Source organism: Heteronotia binoei, chromosome 8 (assembly GCF_032191835.1).
Source record: "Heteronotia binoei isolate CCM8104 ecotype False Entrance Well chromosome 8, APGP_CSIRO_Hbin_v1, whole genome shotgun sequence".
NCBI classification, from domain to species: Eukaryota; Metazoa; Chordata; class Lepidosauria; order Squamata; family Gekkonidae; genus Heteronotia; species Heteronotia binoei.
Window position 1 is genome coordinate 38,882,377 of NC_083230.1, and position 23,278 is coordinate 38,905,654.

The 23,278-nt window shown below is 42.9% G+C and overlaps 1 protein-coding gene across 2 annotated transcripts in view; it reads left to right on the forward strand.

Moving 5' to 3' along the window:
• PPHLN1 (periphilin 1) overlaps positions 1–23,278 on the forward strand; it is a 68,979-nt gene that overhangs the window by 37,745 nt on the left and 7,956 nt on the right. For both annotated transcript variants that reach the window (XM_060244934.1, XM_060244933.1), the window contains 4 exons: positions 245–492; positions 6,472–6,551; positions 8,486–8,605; positions 9,283–9,423. In XM_060244934.1, the coding sequence (XP_060100917.1) occupies positions 245–492; positions 6,472–6,551; positions 8,486–8,605; positions 9,283–9,423 (589 nt within the window). The remainder of the gene's footprint in view (positions 1–244; positions 493–6,471; positions 6,552–8,485; positions 8,606–9,282; positions 9,424–23,278) is intronic.

The following is a 23,278-nucleotide window of genomic DNA, read 5'->3' on the forward strand; positions in this document are numbered from 1 at the left end:
TGTCAGTTCGCTAAATATTAATTGGCAGAAGAATGAAAAATAGAACAGACCATAAAAGTGAGTTGGAACAGTGAACACATTTGCTTTGGTGCTATTTGTAGTTTCTTGAACTATGCTAATTTTCATTTTCTCTGAATAAATAGTTCAGTAGAAGATCCTCTGCTTTATGGTATTTAATTGGGTACTTCTTGATTCTCATGTCTAAGAAGGAAAAGATGTGTGATTTATTTTATTGCTGTAACAGGGATATCCGAGATGGCATACGACGAAAAAACATATATCCTCACTATGGAAGAGATCGATCTCCACATAAGAGGGATTCTCCTTACTTCAGGGAATCACCAGTCAGCCGAAGGGATTCTCCTCACAGCAGATCTGGCTCCAGTGTCAGTAGCAGAAGTTATTCTCCAGACAGAAGCAAAGCTTATGCATTCCACCAGTCCCAACATGGTAGAAGTGTATCATCTTTACATAAAAGAAATATTTCACAAGGTAATACTGGATTAATAAAAGAAAATCTGTGCTAGTCAGTTAAAATTGACTTCTTTTATCTACTAGGACCGTGAAGCGTACATTCTTGTGGGAATTTAGTTTCCTACTCTATGTTTTTGTATTATCTTATTGGCAAGAGGTCTTTCCCCAGATCGCTTTATTCTGTTCTGACCCATCAATCATGAAGAAGATGATATTGGATTTATATCCCACCCTATATTCTGAATCTCAGAATATAGATTGTGCTGTCTGTCTCAGAATGGTCCCAATCTTCTTTACCTCCCCCCCCACAACAGACACTCTGTGAGGTAGGTAGGGCTGAGAGAACTCTTACAGCAGCTGCCCATTCCAGGACAGCTCCTACGAGAGCTATGGCTGACCCAAGACCGTTTTAGCAGCTGCAAATGGAGGAGTGGGGAATCAAACCTGGTTCTCCCAGATAAGAGACCGCACACTTAACCACTACACCAAACTGAAGTTAAATCAAGATTCAGTAAGTAAAAGAATGATGATGTGCTGCAGCACATTAAATGACAATGTTCCTTTCTTTTTTATTAGAGACATCCCTGTTTAATTTCTCTTTTCTCCACAGAAATATAAATGAAAATGGTGAATGAGAATGGTATTCTCTTGTTTTCCTTGTTGATCATATAAGCATAGTTTGTGAGTTTTAATTGCTGTGAGCTGAAAGTACCTTACTTCTCCCTCTGAGGCAGAGGCCATCTCTTTGGGTGATTCCCATCTATCCTTCAATCCTTCCTGTTGGTGCCTTTGGAATGACCCTTCCTTCAGTTCTTTTCTTGCCTCTACAGGGAGAGCAGCTTCGATCAGGCCTTGCCTTTGACTTTTAAATTTTAGATTTTTCTTACATATTTCCCCGCTTAACTACCTTTATATACTTTCTTTAATTCTTTCACGATTCTTCCTTATATTCTAACTCATTTTGGTGAAGACTAACATAAAATTTTCTGCATTCTTCCTCAGAGGAGAATGTACTTCCATGTTCTGTGTTTCCTTTCTATATCTTACCACTTTTCTCCTTTGCATCTCTCCACCTCTCTCTCCAGAGGCCTACAGAGGATCGATACTTTTTTGCACTTTTGACGTGCCCCTGTATAATATTTTTTCTCTTACCAAATGGTGGAGGCAGAACACTCAGAGGTTTTTCTGACTGACGAGGAGTCAGAGGCATCAGCAGCTGTGATAGCTGCATACTTTTTAGGCGAAGCCAACATGCCTTCGCAGCTTGTTCGTGCTGTCCCATCTCAACAAAGCCCAGGAGTCAGCAACAGTGGCAGTCAAATGACAGGCCATGAGGTGCCATCTACTTTTCAAATGGGGCCAACATGCCTTTGTGCTGTCTGTCTCGACAGAGCCCAGCAGTCTGTGACAGCGGCAGCCAAATGACAGGGCTGTCAGTAGTTTCTTTATTCCTCTTGGAGGGATACGAACCTTCTGCAGAGACATGCAAGAGTGGATGGTTTCTTTCTGCCCTCAGATGGCACTTATTCACAGGGCTCTGGTCAACCTCAAACTTCTCAGCCCCTCCCGTCCTAGACCACTAAGGCACTCAGGTAGGCTGTTACCTATACAAAGAGATGCAGAAGCCCTGGAACAGACCCTAGGTTCTCTGACTCTGTGCCTGACAATTGGGATGAGGGGGTATCCCTTTCAAAGAGGAGGAGGAGGAAGAAACCCAGGTGCCATTCTTAACAAAGGCTGTAGTCGTCCTCGAGTTTCATTCTTACCTTCCACATGCATAGGAGCTTAAGACTTCTTATGGCCATGAGTACTAATGAGTTTTCCCTTTCATACTGTGGCTGAATATTTGAACAACCCTAGGTTTTTTTTGTTTTTTTCACTCAGTATTCCTGATTGATGCCTACCTACACATCCCCATTAATCCCGCTCACAGAATATTTCTCAGGTTTGCCGTGAATGACCAATGTTTCCACTTCCTTTTGGATTTTCCAAGGCCCCCAGGAACACGTTTTCATGGTCAACCAGTCAAAGAGTTCCCTTCATCTGTCTCAACTGGGAACCATCATTGACACATCCTGCAGTTCCTTTTTCCTCCCACTGGAAAAAGGCACAAGATCTGGGCTGCTGTAATCCTGGTTATCCAGGACAACTTCTCATCCATATTGTTTCTGGACAAACTCATGTGTCTGCTGATCTCCTGCTTAGACACAGTCCAGTGGGCTAGGCTTCACTCCAGACCACTGCAGCATTCCCTTTGTCCCTATCAGTTGTCCATCATGGGAAAGAAGATTTTTCATCTCTGGGTTCCTATATCCATCAGATCCAGTCTTCTCTGGCTGGTGGAGGTTAGCAAGGTATTCTACACCCAGGTCTTTAGGGAATTCTTCACAGCTGTGAGCCCTCAACGTTGGGGAGCTATCCTGAACAAGGTTCTGGTATAGGCTCAGTGGACTCTTGAAGAACAGAGTCTTCCCATCAACTTCTAGAACCCAGGATCATCCGACTGGATCTGAATTACTTCAGGTTAAATCTGGCTCATCAGCATGTCTTAGTCCAGATGGACAACATCTCTGCCAAGGCATATCTGAACTATCAATGGGCTCTTGGTCATCTCAGCTCCACAGTGTGGCATTGAGAATCCTGGTCTGGAAAGACAAACCTCATCTCCATCAGAGTGGAGCACATCTGAGTGGGGGTGGACAGCACGTGGTTGGATTGGCAGAACAAGCAGACCATCTGCGAAGGGAAATGGTCCTTCCATTGCAAGATCTTCAACTTCATTTGCCAATGCCTAGAACGTCCTCTCCTAAACCGGTTTGCATCAAGGCCAAATCATCAGCTTCCTCACTTCTTTCACAAGGTATTACTGCATGAAAGGGGAGGCGATGGATGCTCCCTGCTCAAGATTCCTCTTCACTTCCCTCTGCTTCTACTTATTCCCAAGACCATTTGCAGGATTTGGGAGCAGGAGGCTGAGGTCATACTGGTGGACCCTCATTGGGCTCATTTTCCTTGGCTCTTGGTGATTGCAGAGATTTGTCCTCCTCTGTCTATTCCACTGTCTCTGGACATGCTTAATCAGAGCCTGATCTGGCACCTTCAACCAGATTGGCTTTGTTTTCCCACTGGAGCAAAACATTCTTGGATCTAAGTTATTCTTCTGGGGTAACAGAAACTATCCTTTCCTCCAGGAATCAATCACATTTACAGCACTATCTGGACAGCTTTTGTGAGATGATACAAAAACCCAGATTTTGAACTGTTGCACCCTTCACTGTTTTTCTGTGTTAGTCTTTCTCAGGATGGTCTGATATTAGGTGTAAAGTCCTCCACTATTCCCAGACAAATTGCTGCCCTTACAACTGTGCTTCCTGTTTATGGAGCATACAAGCTGACCAATCCTCATGTCCTATGATTTGTGCAAAATGCTATGCTTTGGCTCCTTCTCCAGTATATTGCTGTCCTATTTGGAGGTTATGGTATTGTCTGCCCTTGCAAAGTCTCACTTTGAGCCTTTCAGGGAAGTTGGCCTGTAGTGGGTACACATGACGACTCTCTTTTTAATTATTATAACCTCAGCTCACAGAGTCTCAGAGATTAGTGCCTTATCTGTAAAATCAAACCTTTGCATCCTTTATACAGATAAACTAGTGCTCAGGGCTGACCCAACATTTTTGCCTAAAGTTTCTTTGAATTTTCACAGATCACAAGGGATCTGTCTTTCCACATTTTGCCCATAGTCCAAGCATCCCAAGGAATTTGTGTGGCATACCCTGGATGTCTGCAGAGCGCTGATTATCTACATTTCAAGGACAGAGTCCATCAGGAAAACAGACAGCTGCTTCAGCCACATATCACCCTCCAGAACTGGAGGTCAAATGTCTAAGACTTCTATTAGCTTAGTTCTCAAGGCTTATAATATTGCAACCTACAAGGCTTTTGGCCTGGAGACACCTACCAGAATTATGGCCCATTCCTTGTGTAGTTTATCCACCAACACAGCCCTACTTGATAGATCATTGGCAGAAGAAGCTTGTTTTTGAACTGTTTTTGTTTGTTTGTCATTACAAGATGAATTATTTGGCTTCAGCTGATGCTGCAATTGGGAGAAGAGTTTTGCAGCACCCCACTATAACAGTAGATAGTGATGACCCTCCCATCTTAGGGACACTGCTCTGGGAGGTGTCTCCAGGCCAAAAGCCTTGTAGGTTGCTTTGAATTACCATTTTTCTTTGAAGGCCAATCTAATCTTTTCCCATCTAAATAGACTCCTTCCTGTATATCTGCTGACTCAGCCTTTTCCTTTCCATCTCATCCCTTTGGAAGAAAACAAGCCTGCAATATTTGTACTAAATTATGCTACTAAATTAGTGAAGTTTGTGGCTCATTGCATAGCACTCTTTGACTGATTATACCAAGAAAGCCTGTCATTAGGCTATACTTGGAATACACCTTTTTATTGTGACATTTAGAACTTTGGATTTTCTGGCAATTACTTTAGTAAGAATTGCTTGTAAAAGTTACATTCTAATTACGATAAAAATAATTAGGTCCCCAATTTGTCTTTTTCTAGAATTGCTCCATACATATTTTCCTACCCTAAAGCAAAATGTTTGGTGTGTATAGCAGAGCCATACCAAACAAAGGAGGAAAGATAAATACAGAATGGCTAAATACCAGCAACAAACTTTGCTGGCTTCTAAAACTTTCCACATGTAAAATGATATGATGTTATTGGTCAGTAATCTTAGTTAATTAGCTCACTTTGTTAATTAGCTCACGTTGTGAAAACAGTATTATATATATATTTAAAGAGCTTTTTAGTTTCTTGTAGCAGTTTATTTTAAACATATAATATTATTTTTAAAAATTATTTTTTGCATACCAGAAACTTATTAAGGAGCAATACTAAACACCTCTTCTTGACAGTATTAACTCAATCTGCAGCCTACTGAGGCACTGTTTTAGTTCCTGTCTGTAAATCGCATTTGCCATTAATCCTACATTCGACTGTTAAAATTTTGGTTAATATTCTCATTGGCTCCTGTAACCTGATCACGATACTGTACTATGTATGGTTTTGCATTTTTTCAATGAACTTGTAAAAAAAAATTTTTTTTTTTTTTAAAAGCAATAATTACAGATTTAAAAATCTTAAGGAGTTAAATGTAGCATGCTTTTGACTGGATCTAGTGAAAGAGTTTGTAGAAGGAGTTGATGGGAACAGATATTTCTCTGCCTTTTCTAGGTAGCCTATTTATCTTTGAGGATTGGAAGAACCTTGCATGCACAATGCGCCACAGGCAGAGACATTGCTCCCTTTCCCTTATCCGCTGAACCAAGCAGCAGATGCTTTTGAGGCACATTAGTGGCACATTTTGCTTATGAGGTTCTGTTGATCAGAGAAGCGTTTTCAGATTAACAGTCAGTTGCCAGTGAAAAGCAGAGAAATTTCCGCTCCACCAACTCATTCCTTGAAGTATTCCATGGAATCTCACACTGTAGTTTTCTTATTTGGACTCGCATTGACAAGGGAGGTACATATGCAGAACTATATAGGTGCAATCCCAATACCCACATTCCCCTCTTGGTCGGTTTCCCTTTCTTGCCCAGGTTTTAAAAATACAAATAAGAAAAATTATAAATGTTCTTATGCATTAAAATAAACTACTGGCTGTTGCACAGTATTCTATCTGCTTTAGTTTGGAAGCTGAGCAAAACTTTTCTGTTGTGACTCTTTTCCTCCCACACTTGCTTTTAGATTCTGTTATCTGTTTCTCAGAGAAGCCCATGTAAGGCCAGCACAGAGAGACTGAAATTTGCTGGTTTATTTCTGTAGTGTTGGTGGTCCAATTTAATGTCATGTGTAAAGTATCTCATTCACATACAGAAATCAAATGCAGCTAAATAGTCGTGGAATACAGATTCCTTTCAAAACATTATTACAGCCATAGTACCTAAAAAACAAAGAAATGTACATGCTGTTTGTCTACGTAGGTAAAGAAAGAACTTCTCAGCCTCTGAAAACGTCAAGAGATGTATCCCCCTCAGGAACCACAGCAGCAGCAACTTCTAAGGTGAGTCTGGTAGAAGACAGCAACTTGATGATGGTAGAAGATAGCATGATGGTACATGATGGTAGAAGATAGCAACTTGCAGTGTAAATCATCTGAGTTACCTCTTAGCTTCTTGGATTTCATTCTGAGCAAATGTACGTAGATATCAACGTTGGGCTAACACTGATAAAGAAATTTTATTATCTTTCCCCATGTATATTTTTGTTAGTCTATAAATGAGTAGACTTGTCTGAAACAACTAGTCACACTTTAACATAGGTCTTGAGAAGACATGGTATTTCCTAGCTTTCCTTTCCATTGTACCATTAGAAGCTCATTGATTCACAAATCTTGAAGAGCAGATACCACTTATTTCTTATTTTTTAGATGCCATTGTAAAAAGGACTGAGGCAAATTTTACAGTTGCCTGAGTCCTTGTCACTGAACAAAAGAGCCAGGGTTTCTAGAATATAGGAGGACAGTTGGTTGAATAGAGGCTTAAAATAGTAATCCCTAATAATCTCAAAAAATCTGCATTCCGGCAGGGTGTGAAAGGATGTATCAATCCAATTAATAAGGCCCCAAGATCAAATTCTGTCAGTGTATGGCGTATTCAAAAATCTCCCCTACAAAACCATTGTAGGTAAAATGTTCAGCCTTGCAAACAAAAAAGTTCTGCAGTAATGTGGGATGGTAAAATAGTGCATATAGGGGAGTAAGAATCTGGAGTAAGAAAGATCAAAAAATATGAGTGAGCATACTCTGTGCCCCTATTGGACCGGGGTGAACTAACAAACCCTCATTGAAAAAACATCAAAACCCCACAGAAACCTAAATGGCGTCAAATTGACTCCACCGTTTTTGAAAGCATAAGACACTGTTGGGAATCTGTAAAACTGTTTATTTTAAAGCAAATGATAATTTGAACTGTTACAATACAAAAACTTAATGTAATAACAGTGCAATGTGGAAAACCAGGCACCAAAAAAGTGGCTTGAGTTGCATTGGGGTTTAGAATGACCCTATTTCCAAAATTGCAATACAGTTCAATTTGAGCTTTGATTTAGCACAACAAAGGGCAATAATCAGATGGCTAGAGATGGTCATCTAAAGTTCCAGGCTGAATGGCTCCTTCAAGTCTGACAAATGTGAGTATCAAAGGATGCCTGCAGACATATCCAAGCTTGTCTTACAGCGGGGTATAGAATTACCCCATTTCCAATATTGCAATGCAGTTTGATTTGAGTTTTTCCATATGGCAAAAAACATAAGGGAAGCTTTGACAGAGCACAAGTCACAGGGTTTTTACTTGCCCCTGCTGTATACTCAACAATTCAGGTTGCAAACACTGGTTTTCCTTGGGGTCGTTTCAACCCCCAGTTCCTAAAGTGGTATAAAACCTCAAAGCCAACAAATCTGTAGATATAAATTATGAGAGAAATTTTAGTTTTCATTGTTTGCTCCACCTTTTTATAAAAAGGAGATGATAGGTGTTAGTCCATCTATTTAAACATGGGAACTGTGCTAAAATCATTTCCCCTCAGTATTTGTTGGGGTCACTAGAACCCCAATCATGATTATGCATAGTACTTTTACTTTCAATCTAAGTCCATTAGAGTAAGGAATGACCCCATTTACGCTTTTGTTAAAACTCAGACTTAAAAAGAAAGGCAGTGGGAAGGGAATAGAGGGACTTCAGGGCATTGCAGTTCATTGGGGAGAAGGCATTGCAGGAGTTTGGTGCCTGTAGAAAGCTTTCAGTGGGTAAATCAGTTTTTTTTCCTATGACCCGGGGTCAAATGTCCCCCCAGTTTCTTGGAAAAGTTAGGGAAGTATTCTTGATTCTTAATAATGACTCCTTTCAGCTATACATGTAATTTTTCTTCAGTTCTGTATTTTAAACTACCCAGTTTTATTCACATGGGTTTTTTATGTGTGTGTGCTTTTTTAATCAGGCCTTGGACAAAAGCAGCAGGTTATCAGAAAAGGAACTTGTAGAGGCTGCAAGTAGGTGGGCCGCTGAAAAAGCAGAGAAAACAGACACAAGCAATTTGCCTGAAATTTCAGAGTATGATGTAAGCTGAGTAAAATACTAATAAATGTTGATCCATAATTTCCACAACTATTTGTCTGGTTGCCACAAGATAGTTAGCAGGTAAAACTCAGAATTCTCTAATAGCAGTAAAATGTGGAACTGGCATTTCAGCATAGTGTGCTAGTAAATGCAGTTCTGCAGATGCGGAACTCTTCAAGCAGGCTTCAGTGTCTGTGCTGAGTTTCTGCAGCATTGGCTTTCTTATGTACCACTACATCAGTGTGCGGTAGCAATGAAAATGTAAATGCACTGTTAAAGTCCTGCTTGCTTAATTTTAGCTTTGCTTTTATTAGAATGGACCCATTGGCTTTTGTTTTTCATATTTCTTGATACCTCTTAAAATCTGAATGTTAGTTTACCAAGATTCCCAAACCGTTATCCTTGGCCACTTTTACAGTTTATGAGATGTTATAAATACACAAGTAAAAGATTCATAAGACATTTATAAACCTGATTGAATTTATTTTTTAGAGGTTTCTTGCTGTTACTGTATGGTAAATGGGACAAATTTTATATAATGCACCTTACATTGTGTCACTTGAAAAGGTATAAAAAAGGTAGAGAATATCTTTCTCTGAGTTAAAATATAGTTACTTTAATTTCTTTATGTAACTTTTGCTTTAACCATAAAAAACTGCTGCTATAAATTTCTTACAGGCTGGATCCTCAGAACCGTTATATGTTGAACAACATGAAGAAAATAGTGCCAATATAACTGACAATAATGAATTATTTGAAGATAGCCAGCACATTAGTCGTTCAAAGGCAATTGCTGCAAAGACAAAAGAGATTGAACAAGTAAGTGTCATTTTTGTAGTTAATGTTGTCTGTATATTCCTCTGTAAATATTATGTGTTTTTCTTTTCATAGTTGTGTTTACTGCACAGGACTTAGAAATGTGAAGGCCCAAAGAATGTAAGGGGCTTTTTTATGAGGACTTGTTCCCCAACTTTTCCAATTGGAAATTTTACACAGCACTGAAAAGACTTCTATGAAATAGTGTATATTATATAAGAAAAATGCTTTTAAAGTCAAGAGTTTACTTAGTAAGAATAAGTAAAATACAGTAAATAATAAGTAAAATAAAGAATAATGCTATGAAATTTTTATGTAAGACAATCACCAGCAGTGGTTTCAAACCTGTTTGTTAGGAGGTCGGGATCTGACACAAATGGGACTTTCTGGGGCTGAGCCCTGTGTGTCATAAAATGTAATGTGAGGTGGCGGAGGTATAAATTTATTAAAGGACACAGATAAAATATAAATTAATATTATTTTTAACAATATACAAACATGCTTAAAACTAGTAATATTTTGTTTAAAATAGAAAAGTGGGAGAATAGTGGGATTTGGCAATACAGTTTTAAAAATAAAGCATCAAGAAAAAGCACAAAGATCACAGCAGAAGCTAAAAATATAAAATGCTCTGAGCTTGGGAAAACAATGAAATGGCTTGCAAACTTCTCCCCCCTCCCCCGGGGTCTACTCAGATTGACAATGGCTCTCCAGTGTAATATCTCCATTTGGCTGTGAGTTCCCAGGTTAGAGTACTCACTAGGTCAGATCCATTCAGCAGAGACAAGTTGGCTCAAAGCATCAACCCTTTATTTGTAAGGACACAACTCCAGAAAGTATAGGCTTCAGCTGGCTATAGGAATGCTGAAAGTGAAACTGATCTCCACTCCACTGAAACACATTGCAGCACAGACAGAGTTACAAGGAAAACATGGAATGGATTTCCCATTGAGGTCTCTGGGTCCTATCTATCTGGGCACAGAGACCTTAATAAAATCCATTCCACATTTTCCTTGCAGCTTTGCTTCCTGCTGCAGCTAGCAAAGACAAGGCAGAAATATCAGGGAACTTTCTGCTCTCAGCAGCCTTGGAGGACAGGGAGGGGGAGGAGAAAGGAGCCCCATGGACTTGATTAAAGCCCTGGGTGTGCTAGGTGAGGCCAGCAGATCAGACATTTGACACCTTGATCTACAGCATTAGACAGTGGTAATTAAGTGTATACAACTTATTTTCAAGGATATGCTTGTTTGCATATGAGTGGGCAGCAATTAATATGCTATATTACAAGATTTTAAACTTATTTGTTATGAGGGCCATATCTGACATAAACGAGATCTTGTTGGGCCGGGCCATGTCAGGTTAGGCTGGGCCATGTCAGGTCGGGCCAGGCCATGTGTGTACCTATTTAAGATTAGGTAGCAGAGATATAAACTTTATAAAGGACACAGATAAACACAAATATTTTTTTAAAAAAACTTATAACATGTTTAAAACATTAGCACTTGTTGGTCTTAAAGGTGCTTTCTTTGTATTACTCCCATGGGATCCAGGGAACGGTGCAAAGGAAGCTTTGGCTCTTTCCTTGCTTTCCCCAGGCACTTGGGGGGGGGAGCCTCAGCCAATAGAAGGAAGAGAGACTTGGCTCAGTAGCTCTGCTGTTCAATTGCGAGAGCTTGGCAAAGCAAGTTCTCCTCTCTCCTTCCTCCCCAAGGGAGGAACCTCAGTCAATGGAGAAAATAGAGGTTTTGCTCTATAGTTCCTGTGCAATTGAGCAATCCTTGGAAAGCACGCTGTTATGCAGAAGTGAGCAAGAGACAGGGAAAAGGAAGCCGATGACAGCCAGTTGCTCAGGGGCCTGATAGCAGCCCTCTGGGTGTCTGATTTGGCCCCCAGGCCACATTTTTAACACCCCCTGTGCTATAAGATGTTTGACAATAATACAGCATTTAAGAGTTTATTGTGTTCAGTGTTATAAAGTTTAACTTGATGTGCAGATACGCTGCCACTCTTGTCTCCAAATGAGACACTTTTTTTTTTAACTTATTTTTCCTACCCTCTCAGATGAGGGGGGAAAAAGGATTGTATTAAGAGAGCAAAAGGTACAGTAGTTTGGAGAGCTAGTTTGGTGTAGTGGTTAAGTGTGCGGACTCTTATCTGGGAGAACTGGGTTTGATTCCCCACTCCTCCACTTGCACCTGCTGGAATTACGTTGGGTCAGCCATAGCTCTGACAGAAGTTGTCCTTGAAAGGGCAGCTGCTGTGATAGCCCTCTCAGCCCCACCCACCTCACAGGGTGTCTGTTGTGGGGGAGGAAGATAAAGGAGATTGTGAGCCGCAGGGTGGAGGACAGAATATAAATCCAATGTCGTCGTCGTGTTCTTCCTCTTCTTCTTCTTCTTCGTATTGGGTATCTTTGCAAAGTTGCTTGTATAAACTAGGGCAACTATATAAATTCCATAAATATTTTGAATAGTGTAGATTTTATATACTAAGGTATAAATGAAATCAGTGCAGGAGTAGTTGGGCCAGTGAAATGCTGAGAGCTTTAATAATAATAATAATAAATTTTTATTTATATTCCACCCTCCCCGCCAAGGCAGGCTCAGGGCGGCTTTCTACCTCAGCTTTGCACTGCCTTCTTCTGCAGTGTGGTTTAAGCCAGGTCGCAGGAAAAACAAAAGAGGGGAACTGTGTATCATAGACCAAAAGGGAAGCACAAGGCTCACGGAAAAACAGGCTGCAGGAGTTCCATTTCAAGAGATTGATTTTTTTGTATGAACTGTATATGCTTTCCAATCAAGTCTGCAGTGTTTTGGATTTTGTATAAAGGTGGGATTGTTCCCTTATAGAATTTGAGAAACTTTCTTGTTATTTTTGTTTATTATTTACTGTGCAGCCTGTTTTTCCATGAGCCTTGTGCTTCCCTTTAGGTTGCAGGAAAAGTCAGCCCAGGAGCAGCTGGGCCAGTGGGGAGATGAGCACTCCTTGCTGGCTCAGCTTTGTACTAGCTTCTCCTGAAGCACAGTTTAAACAATGAGCAGAAGCCAGCCCAGCCAGGATTGGCTGGGCCAGCATGCAGCTAAGAGTGTCCCACGGGCTCAACTTTGCACTGGCTTCTCCTGCAAGCGTGGTGCAGCAGAAAGCAGCCCAGCCAGGACCAGCTGCGCCACAGGGAGAAGATTGCTCCCCACTGGCTCAACTTTACAGTTTTTTTAACTAATATTTTTCTTCTTGGGTCTATTGGATCTGAAAAAATTTGGGATTTCCAAAAAACCCAGATCCAAATACTGTACTAGTATTGGGATCCAGGATTCTTCAGGAATTCCAAAATCGTCTTCATACAGTCCCACACTTGGATTCTGTGCTCATGCAGAAGCTCACCTCAGAGTTCCCAAAGCTCCAATCTTAGAATGTTGATGCTCTCATTCTGTCCTGGAGAGCAGGCAGCAGTGTGCATGCCTGAGGCTGAGGGAGAGCACCTACCCTCTCAGTTTCATTTTTTCTGCCACGTGATTAGCATACCTTGTTGATTGTTCTCTTCCGAAGCTCCTTTATTTGCATTTTTTTTCTGCTTCTAAATCTAAGTTACCACTTTACAGTCAGTCTGAAAGACAAAGAAATAGGCGGGGGAGGAAAAGGGAAAGAGAAACAATTTAATAACTTTTCATCAGATGCCTGTCTCAACCCCACCCCCCACCCCCGCCAACCGCCTCTAATGTATGGGAAAGCCAGTATATTTCAAACGCTGCTCTGGCTGCTGTGCGAAGATTCCCTCAACAGATGACCATAACCTCTGCCTACTGTGTCTTAGGGAGGGACACCACCTTGACACCTGTACGATTTGCTCTAAGTTTACAAGACAAGCCAGGAAAAATCGGGCAATCCGCCTCCGTCATATACTCATGGAGGCTTCCTTTGCAGCCACAAGTGTCATCGTCAGCATCCCAAAGGGAGCCGCCACCTCCCCACCAGTGAGGGGAGATTCAGCAACGGGTGATCACGACTGTGCTCCTGCCAAGCCAAAGAAAGCAAAAGATAAGTCTCACAAGTGATCAGCCTCTAAAGTGGCCGACAGCTTGAAAAAGAAAAAGCCTCGCACCTCAGAGTCACAACTCAATCCCAGAGTTTCTCCAATGGTGATCTCTGGCATATCATCACAGTTTCCAGCTGTATGTAGTGCAGTATCATTAGCCTCAGCACCGACACAGGCTATAGATCTTCTTTGTGGTCTCTGTGCTTCACACCCATGGGATGAAGCTTCAGCACTGATCCCCGATTGGTAATACCCAAGACCGGGATTTTAACGCGCCAACGCCCCATGAGCATGCGCAAAGCCCCCACTGCGCATGTTCCCGGGACAGCGCAGAGATCCTGCCAGTTCCTTTTTGACCGCTGCGTCGAACAGTCATGTCTCGGCTTCTCCGGTCAGTATTTACCCTTTTTTTGCCCTTACCGGGCACTTTTTGTAGTTAGTTGTTCTATAGTTAATAGTTTTTTAAAAAATTGTTATTAGTAGTAGTTGGGGTTTTCTGACCCTTTGGGGTCTCCACCCTTTTTTCTTCCCGCCGTTTCCTATTGCTTCTATGGAAAAGTGCTGGGGTTTTTTGAAATGTTGTTGCCAGTGCGGGAGTAAGATTCCGCTTCCGGACAGACATTCTTTACGTTTGCTGTGCTTGGGGGAAGGTCATTGAGTTGAATCCTGTCACCACTGCTCCAAGTTTTCGAGGCAAACCAGAAAAAACAGAACAGCCAGACTTTCGGCAGCCTTATTAAAATCCACCTTGACGCCGCAAATGGCAGCTTTGACATCGACAGTGACCCCTGCTTCAGCTTCGACACCGAAGACTCAATTCTTCCACACCAACTGCCCCCCCCCAAGTGTGCAGGCTTGGTGTCAGCTTCCGATCCCTCCGCTCCAGCCAAGAAGGCTAAGGGAGGAAAGGAGCGCTCCTCGTAGGAGCCGAAGAAGCGGAAGAAGAAGAGACGCAATGTCAATCGACATACTCCTTCCCCACCACCGAAGAGGCACTTGGACCCGACAATCACGCAACCAACACCACCAGAACGAATTTTGGCTTCCTCATCATGATTGAAAAGCCCCTCGGGACCGAATGACCCGCAGCCGACATCCTGCTCCAGCTCCGAACCCGGAATCGATTTAACCCAGTGATTGATTTTACCGAAGACTATGTTACATGATAGCACAGACTCCACTTCACCATTAGAGATCAACGCCCCTTGAACGAGGATTACATTGATGCCAGTGGCCAAACCCGATGAGTGGGAGCAGCCCGATTTCTTTCGGCACCTGACTCCGCTACCGAACTGGGACTCGCGTCCATGGTCATACCCCTTTGGTGGATTCCCATACCAGACATCTTACCCTTGGTACCCTCCGTAGAACCCTGACTGGGATCAGCGTTCGGAAGCCTCCCATCGCTCCAGGGTGTTATATCGCTTGGCTCTGGTCAAACCTTTGACCTCGATGCCAGAATCATGTCCAAGGACCAGCGTTTCTTGGTCTTGTCCACCAGAACACACTCCAGAAGTGCCGCATTTGTCGGAATGTGTGGAGCATATTGATTCCTCCTCTGCATCGGTACCAGAGTCGGATGAGGAGCATCATTCTGAACAATCTCCGGAGCAGAGGACTGTGGAGGATCTTCCCATCTCCCCCTCTGAGGATCTGAAGTCCTATGGGGAGCTCATTAAGAGACTGGCTCAAACTCTGTCATTGCCCATGGTGCAGCCTCAGCCTATAATCGATGACACGGTGTTTGACATCATCCAATGAGACACTTCCACACCTATAGCGCTGCCCGTGGCTAAGGTCATACAGCAGGCCATTAAGGAACCATGAGCAAAGCCGGCGTCAGCATCCATTTCTTCCAGGAGGTTGGACCACATGTACAGGGTTCAAGAGCAAGGGGCTGAGTATTGATTTTGTCACCCTTGCCCAATTCGATCCTGGTAGCATCCTTATCTAAGGCCAAGAAGACCAATTCTACGCCTCCTGATAAGGAGGGTAAGAGGCTGGACAATTTTGGCAGACGCTTCTACACTGCAGGTGCCTTAGGCATTAAGATATCCAATTATTCAGCATGCATGGCCAGGTACCATTACTCCCTGTGGGAGCAGATTGCACCGCTCTTAACATCCCTGTCAGATGAAAAACAAGCCTCTGCAAGGAAGCTGTTGAAGGAGGGATTGCTCTTTTCGAAGCAACAACTGAGAGCTTCCAAGCAAATGGTTGACACTGCAGCCAAAACTTTGACGTCAGCAGTAACCTTACGACATCACTCCTGGCTTCGTTCTACAGCACTACATCTAGATACGAGGTTGTGGGTTGAGGACTAAATGTTCTCTTTGATTCTCTGCTGTTACTCCAGCTGTGGGGACAAGACCGCTTCCTTTTAACCAACAATGGGAAGAAATTTCTACAGACTCAGGGGTACTGACTATAATCTGGGAGGGGTACACAGTAGAGTTTACCACCCTTCACCAAATACCTCACTTTGTGTACACTCCACCGTCCACTTTTCTCAAAACCAAGGTAGAAACTCTGATCTCCAGAGGAGCAATAGAACCTGTACCAACTTCGGCTTATAATTAGGGCTTCTACTCAAGGTCTTTTGTAGTTCCAAAAAAGAGATGGGGGAAAAAGACCAATTATGGACTTAAGGGATCTCAACAGACATGTGGTCAAGACCCAATTTCAAATGGTCATGTTGCAGACCATCCTCCCTCTGATACCGGAACAAGCTTGGTTGGCATCCATCAACCTACATGATACATATTTCCACATAACAATCAGGCCACGGCACCACAAGTACCTGCGTTTCACAGTAGGTCACCGTCACTACCAGTACAGGGTGCTTCCCTTTGGCATTGCAACCCTGCATATTTACCAAGTGCATGGCGGTTGTTGCTGCTTCCCTCAGATGCCAAAACATATTGATTTTTCCATACATCAACGATTGCCTTCTTGTTGCAAATTCTGCAAGCCAACTTCAGCGCGACGGATAGACTACCATGGATATGTTAATAATAATAATAATAAACTTTATTTTTATATCCCGCCCTCCCCCGCCAAGGCGGGCTCAGGGCGGCTAACAGACATGGGGATCCCATGATTCGTCTAAAACAATATAAACAATTTTAAATATATCAATTACATAGTGAATTATTTAAAATAGATAAAATACATAAAATAGGTGCTAAAATACTGTAATCATAATATCCACAAGATGGCTAGATGTCCACACGTCGGATTAATCAGGTTCTATCTCAAAAGCCAGCTGGAAAAGAAATGTTTTGCAAGCCCTGCGGAATTGGTTCAGGTCCCGCAGGGCTCGCACCATCTCTGGAAGGTCGTTCCACCAACGAGGGGCTATCACTGAGAAGGCCTGCTCCCTAGTAGCCTTCAACCTAGCTTCTCTTGGCCCAGGGATTGTTAGTAAGTTCTGAGAGCTGGATCTCAGTGCTCTCTGGGGCACATATGGGGAGAGGCGGTCCTTTAGGTAGGCAGGTTTGGGCCTCTGCGTAAATGTACAAAAGTCATTCCTCCAGCCAATGCAGTGCTTCAAATTTATCAGTGCACACCTGGACACAGTATCTCAGCGTGCTTTCCTACCTCAGGAAAGAGGCCAAGTATTGCAATCTGTAGTGCAAACCTTCATCAATGGCCCAACCTAGTCGGCATGTTCAGTAATGCAAATTCTAGGTCGGATGGCATCTACGACGTTTGTACTCCCTTATTCCAGACTTTGAATGCGCCCGATGCAACTATGGTTCCTCAAACATTTCAAAGTCCATTGGGACCTTCTACCCAGGACATTAATGGTCCTGCAAGAGGTGCTTCAATCACAGAGCTTATGGACTCTGGACTCAAACTTGTCCGAAATCCGAGCCCTCAGATAACAGTCTCTACGGATGCCTCACTTTGGGGTTGGGGAGCTCATTCTGAGGATCTCTACGGATGCCTCACAGTCTCTACGGATGCCTCACTTTGGGGTTGGGGAGCTCATTCGGAGGATTCAAGGCCGCTGGACAACTCAGGAAGCAAGGTTCCACATCAACTGTTTAGAGCTCACAGCAGTGTGGAGGGTACTTCAATCCTTTCTCCCATCCCTGAGGTACTAGGTGGTGCAGATCTTAACAGACAATACAGCAACAGTTTATTACATGAAAAGGCAGGGAGGTACTCCCTGGAAAAGGCTGTGCAAACTAGCCCTGAACCTGTGGGAATGATGTATCCAACACGGGATATTCCTTACTGTGATGCATGTTCCAGGCATAGACAACGTAGAGGCCGATCTCTTGAGCAGGACAGAGATCAACAATCACAAATGGGCATTTAACCCAGCCTATTTGATGGAAGCATTAGATCGCTTTGGTCACCCAAAAGTAGACACGTTTGCAGTTTTTTTCAGTCGAGGGGCTCCAAGAAACGGCTCCCTAGGAGATGTCTTTTTACACAAGTGGAAGAGAGGTCTTAATTACATGTTTCTCCCTTTTCCACTTATACCTCGTGTGATTCAGAAAATCATTGAGGATCGGTCAAACTACATATTGATTGCATCATGATGGCCCAGACAACCATAGTTTCCAGTCCTCCTGAGACTGTCTCGCCACTCTTTTCACAGATTCCCAGCAGTTGCAGATCTCCTGACACAACAAGGGGGCAGAATCATCCATCACAACCCAGGGTTTTTCTGCCTCATGGCATGGCACATTTAACTCTACCATTCTCGCCACAGGTGCAGTATGTTTTAGACAATTCTTGAAAGCAAAGTACAAAACGTCACGTACCTCTCTGGCAAAATGGAAAAAGTTCTCTGAATTTGCGAGTAACAAAGGACTTATTCCTGAATCTACTCCCTTACAGTTTGTGTTTTCTTATTTAATATCGTTAGAGAGTTCAGGTCTTGGTTTTTCTTTGTTAAAAGTGCATCTGGCAGCAATTTCAGCTTTCCATAACCAAGCAGATGGAAGCTCTCTGTTTTCCCATAGACTGTCAAAACAGTTTCTAATAGTCCTCCTTCATCTTCATCCTCCAGTTAAACCACCCTGGAATCTCTCACTAGTCCTGTCCCTGTTGATGGAGAAACCATTTGAACCTTTGACTACAACACCACTCCATCTCATATCATGGAAGACAACCTTCCTTGTGGCCGTAATATCGGCAAAACACTCAAGTGATGTTCTTGCATTTCGCTCTGAGTCGCCGTACACAGTATTCTGCATGAATAAAGTTGTTATGCGTCCAGATCCATCGTTTCTTCAGAAAGTTGTTTCTGTTTTTCATCTTTCACAACCTACAGTTCTTCCAATGTTCTTCCCAAACACAGTTGATTAAGCCCAGCGTTTGTTGCGTACCCTAGATGTATGTAGAGCCCTTTTATTCTATCTTGATTGTACTAAAGCTTTCAGAAAAGACACAGCTTTGTTACTTATGGTGAACTCCGCAAAGGATACAAGGTTTGGCCAAATGGATTGTATCAACCATCTCAGTCTGCTACAAGTTGGCCAAGCAGCCTTTGCCTACTCACCTGCATCCTCACTCTACCAGGGTTTTGTCTACGTTGACTGCTCTCCTGGGTTGCTCATCTGTTGAAGACGTCTGTAAAGCTGCCACCTGGTCATCTAAGACTACCTTTATATCACACTATGCTCTAGACATAAGAACTTGCCGTGATGCATCATTTGGGCAATCAGTTCTACATTCGATTTTTGTTTAACTTGGTTACTGATAACCTGTTAAATAAAACAGTTAATTGGTGGTTACTACAGTTGTGAGAACTCATTTGTCTTACAATAAAGACACATATATTTCACTAAACATTATTTTTTTTCAGTATATTTGCCAGCACCTACCATCCAGACTCCCTGAACTTGCTAGTCACCCAAGTGTGGGACTGCACAGAGATCACGAAGAAGATAAACAGGTTGCTTACCTGTAACTGATAATCTTCGAGTGGTCATCTGTGCAGTCACACATGCCCACCCAGCCGTCCCCACTACTGACATCTCTTGTCTACTTACCTTGTTGATGTGACTTACTGGCGGTGGCGGCGGTTGAAACTGAGTGGGTAGGCGCTCTCCCTCAGCCTCAGGCATACACACTGCTGCCTGCTTTCCAGGGCAGAATGAGAGCGTCAACATTCTAAGATTGGAGCTTGGAGACTCCAAGGTGAGGTTCTGCATGAGCACAGAACTCAAGTGTGTGACTGCACATATGACCACTCGAAGATCATCAGTTACAGGTAAGCAACCTGGGGGGGGGGGGTTCAGTCCAATGGACCCAAACAAAAAAATACTGGTTTAAAAAAAATGCACACTTCTAGTAAATTTAATAATATTCTGAACTTTAATATGTAACAGATTTTGCAAGGAATGATTAGTGAAATTTTAGACTTTCAAAATGAGTTGTAAAGCTGCTCTTCAGATTGCAGAAAATGAGGTTTGATTTCTATGTAAGGGGTACTTCTGCTTGTGCCTTTCCCTTGAGCTGCATTTTGGGAACCAGAGAAGACTGCACTGGGAAGGTGGGTTTTTTAAGGATCATTTCAGCAGACCAGTACAGCTATGCTCATGGTACTTAGGATTTAACCCACAATTATCTCCTGTTGAAATGCTATCTAATGTTTACCTCCTCCAAATAGCATGCCCAATTCATTGTTAGCAATACAAGGGCAGCTCATGCTTTACCAAGATACATGGTGGTAGTGCTGCCAGGCAGGGCTTGGCAACTGGCTGGGGGTAGCAGGGACCATTGCCTTCAGTGTAGCTGCCAGTGACACACTGACATCATTGGCTGTTTATCTCATTACATACACTAAACCCATCTTCCACTATATTTTAATGTATTCTTTTTTTTCTAATGGTAAACTGAAATGATGTTTATAATGTATGTTACATGTTAAAAAGTAAATTAGGTGGACAGGAACACCTCTGAGAAAGACATGTCCTCAGTTTAACCCATACTTGCAAACAATAGAGCAATTAACAGACAACATTTATTTCCTCATTCTCCCATTCTGACATGTTACTGTTTTATTGGTTTCCCACGTGAATGCTATCCAGACCAAATGTTCTTTCAATTTGTTGATTCAACAATTTTGCCATTGGATTCTAAAAGTGTACCACTTTGCATTCTTAACCACTGCCCACCAGCTATAAGAAGCTCTGCGCACTGTACCCCATTCCATTGTCTGATGGAGTATGCATGCATATGAAAGCTTACATTCTGAATAAAACTTTGTTGGTCTTAAAGGTGCTACTGCATTCCTACTTTGATCTAGAAATGATATTAGTGCATCAAATGTGCACTAATGATATTAGTGCATCACACCCAGGGATGTGCTGATGTCACTTATGGGCACATGGGAAGTGATGTCAGCACATTGGAATGTGGCCAATGCCACCTCCCCACCCCCCAAGTTTCCCACTGTATTTCCCCCCTGCCAAGCCAACAGAGCAGTGGTGAGGGAAGCACTTGCTGGTGGAGGTGGATACTTTGCCCCTAATGGGGAATGGCATCTCTACATGGGAGCCACTTCTCTGTGGCCTTTGCCCATACTGCCCCAGCAATGTTTCTCTCTGGCAACTGGTGGAGAGCACTTCATACTGTAAAGCACTGCCTATATGTATAGAGAATATCAAGAACTTGGTACATCAACTGAAGGTTTGCTCTCTCTTAATAGGTTCACTTTGGGAATATAGGTGATAATATGTAATGCTATAGTATGGGAACAAAGTTGCAGTTCAGTTTCTTACACTTATGTTTCACTTAAAAAAAAATTATTTGTCTTTGGTGTTTGTGTAACAGATGATACAGTTTTGTGTGCCCCAACTTGATATACCCCAAAATATCTGCTATCTGAATAGCAACTATTGTGGTACATTTCTGTGGTAGAACCTGGGTAGCAATACCTACGGTAGATTTGTTTATTCTGTCTCTTCAAATGTAGAATTTTGTAGACCATCTCTAAATCGGCATGCATTGTACCTGCTTTCAACACCTGTTCCCTGGATGTAGGACCAGGGAATGCCTCTTACAGCAGAGTAAGCAAATGATAGTTAAAAAAATAGTGTAGATTTCATGCAGCTGCTCCTGCAGTCCCTGCAGAATGAACCACTGTAGGTTTGGAGCAGAGAATATAGTTCTTACTATGAAGTTGTAGTTACAGCTATTTGGAAGCCATAGCTATTTTTAAGCTGCTGAGAACTATTTTCTGAAATCTTTGAATTCATTTACACAAATTATTGATAGAGTCTTGAAGGCTTCTGAATATACTGAAAAATGTAAATAGTTTCATTGGACCCTCATGGTGAGAAAATGGTCCTAAAATCTTTGTTTCCACTGCTGCTAAATTTAAATTAATGACAAAATCAGTGGAATCAGAAATCCTTTCTGATGTTGCTGTTCTTTCTTAAAGAACATGTGTTTCTGCAGAAAGTTATCCTTTATTTTTGAATATTAAACTTCACATGCACGCACCCTAATCATTAGTTATAAATAAAAGCCCAACCATGATGGTAATTCTGAGGATTTTCATTCGTTGGATGTGACCAGCACAGGATTAGCTCACGCTGTCTCTGGCGTGCCATTGGTCGATTCTGCTCTTCCCTGCCCACCGCTGGCTCTGTCAGGCAGGAACCCCACCAGAAGGCCACTGACCTTCAAGGGAGACAATTCTCTGCTGACAGGAGGCTTACTGATCACTACTGCCTCTCCTCAGGGCATGTTGTACGAAGTCCAGGATAGTCCATCTGAAAGTGGGCAAGGCAGCAGGAGAGTGGGCAGGACGGTGCGAGAGCAGGAAGGGTGGTGTGAGAGTCGGAAGGGTGGCACCATGTTGCGATACCAAGCAGGGTGATGCCATGGCACAAGAGTGATCAGGGCAGCAAGAGAGTGGGCAAGGTGGCACTGTGGTGCAAGAGCGGGGAAGGCGGAGCAAGAGCAGAAAAGGAAGTGCTGTTGCTTGAGAGCGGGCAAGGTGGCACGAGAGTGTGCAGGGCGGCACAGGAGCTAAGGGCCTGTGTTCATGAGACAAAACAGTAGGGCTCCTTCTCTTCAACTGATGCAAAAGAAATGTTCATTCACAGCAGAGAGAGGCCAGTTTTAGCAGCAGATAAACAGGTTTCCCCCTTTCCATCTGCAAATTCTCTTCACTCTTTCTATTCATATTAGGCTATAGTGGGCTCATGTGATATAATGGACTCTGAGGGAGAGACCTTTCCTTCTGGGGAACCACTGTGAGGGCTGGAGATCACTCAAAATTACAGCTTCTCTCCAGAGATCAGCTCCCCTTGAGGAGGGGGGGGGAGTGAATGCCTTCACTTTGGTTGGTGGGAAAGACAGCAAGACTGGGGGGGGGCACTCACCCACAGGCTTTTATCTTTCCAGGTTGGTGGGAAATTCCTGAGGCCTTTCCTCCCGGGAGCCACTGTTGCCAATCTCCAAGTGAGGGCTGTAGAAGCTGACTGGGTGATTTCAAACTAGCCTAATCTACCTCATGGGGTTCTTGTTGTTCCGATCAAAGGGAGAGAGGAGAGGAGAATGAGCAAACTGATGTAATGGCTAAAGACTCCTCCCTATTAAACAGTCTGTCAGAGATAGACTGTTGGTCTGAAAGGTGTCACTAAAGGCACAACTCATTGGGGCCACTGCTGGCTATGACTGCCAGGTCCAGGTTGGTGGGAAATTCCTGGAGATTCTGTGGTGGAGTTTGAGGAGGGCATAGGAGTTAGGGCTTCAGATTGGGGTCTGCGAGGCCCAGGTCCTTGCTGTGGAAGCTGACTGATTTCAAACCAGTCACAGACTTCCAGCCTAACTTGCCTGAAAGGTTGTTGT